The sequence below is a fragment of the Echinops telfairi genome, unplaced genomic scaffold, assembly GCF_000313985.2.
Source record: "Echinops telfairi isolate 266 unplaced genomic scaffold, ASM31398v2 ScPeMD7_7424;HRSCAF=8462, whole genome shotgun sequence".
Lineage (NCBI taxonomy): Eukaryota > Metazoa > Chordata > Mammalia > Afrosoricida > Tenrecidae > Echinops > Echinops telfairi.
The window spans coordinates 24,742,855-24,744,183 of NW_022111324.1; the positions used below are offsets into that span (position 1 = coordinate 24,742,855).

Below are 1,329 nucleotides of genomic sequence, written 5' to 3' on the forward strand. Positions count from 1 at the left end.
ATTACTAGAGTCTTGGGTTTACATTGTTTATTTGTTGTTTATGTGTTTTTTAAGGAAGCTTGGGAAATGTACATTTCTGGAAATAAACATTTTCTACATGCCAGTGCATGATTTAATGAGCTATGATTAGTAAGGACATGAGGAATCTAAACTGAAAGACTAGTAAACTTACCCTCGTGACTTACCTGCCTGTTCTTTTGCAGACAAACTGCAATCTGATCTGTGGTGATGAATATGGTCCAGAAACAAGGATGAGCATGGCTCAAATGAATGAAAAGGAAACTCCCTTTGAACTGATCGAGGCACTACTTAAATATATTGAGACCCTCAATGTTCCTGGAGCTGTGTTGGTTTTCCTGCCTGGCTGGAATTTGATTTATACAATGCAAAAACATTTGGAAATGAATGCTCATTTTGGTATGCATCTTTGAATTCTATTATATGAGAGTGGAAATATTTTTCCTTGTTGTATAGCCAGTGAGTGATAACCCAGGAAATTCAGTGCTGCGGAAGAAGGGTTTTAAACCTTTCTGCTAATTTTAGTTAACTTTGTGTATTCCAGGGAGCCATCGGTATCAGATTCTGCCTCTGCATTCTCAGATTCCTCGGGAAGAGCAGCGTAAAGTGTTTGACCCTGTCCCAGTTGGAGTGACTAAGGTAAATGTTTTTAAATATTAGTCATGGTGTTAGTGTGCTGTAGGTAATCAGCAAGTAATATAATCAGAGCTTCAACGCAATATGAATCTTCTGTCATGGTTGACACGGTGAAATGAGAATGAATTTGTAAAATGTGAGTTCAATGGAGAAAAGTAACTAGAATGAGAAAAATGACAGGTTACAACCTGGAATGATTTAGAAGGGGCATCTGATGCACGAAGTGGATTATTTCGAAGGCGGTTAAAAGTGATGTGCATTCAAAGTGGGTGTGGGGAGCTGCCATATTGCCTGGCGTAACTTCATCCAATTCGGCCTGTCAAGAGTTTTGGTTGCTATATCTCATTGCACGTGCTCTTTTCTCTAAGACAAAGATAATGTTTCTATAAGGTGGCGACTCAAATATTCCCATAGAGTTAAAACTTTGTTCCACTTAATACTTTATAATTTCTGATCCATGTCTGTATCAGAGCAGTAAGCCCAGTCAAAGTTCTGGTTACAACTCATCAGAGAGCTACCAAAAGGCTAGAGGAGAAAACTCACGTAATAAGATGGGGAAAAGGAGTTAACTTGAGCTTAATGGGTTTATTACCCAGCTTCTAGATGGTTTAGTCTTAAGACTATTTTAAATATCTTGATTTGTGTTACATAAGCAAAGCTGTCCTTTTTCTTTTT

At 37.9% G+C, this 1,329-nt stretch overlaps 1 protein-coding gene across 1 annotated transcript in view; it reads left to right on the plus strand.

Annotated features, from left to right (window-relative positions):
- The window catches only part of DHX9 (DExH-box helicase 9), a 42,088-nt gene that overhangs the window by 28,613 nt on the left and 12,146 nt on the right, over positions 1-1,329 (plus strand). Inside the window, exons 16-17 of the mRNA XM_045297987.1 lie at positions 204-417; positions 563-657. Of these exons, the coding sequence (XP_045153922.1) occupies positions 204-417; positions 563-657 (309 nt within the window). The remainder of the gene's footprint in view (positions 1-203; positions 418-562; positions 658-1,329) is intronic.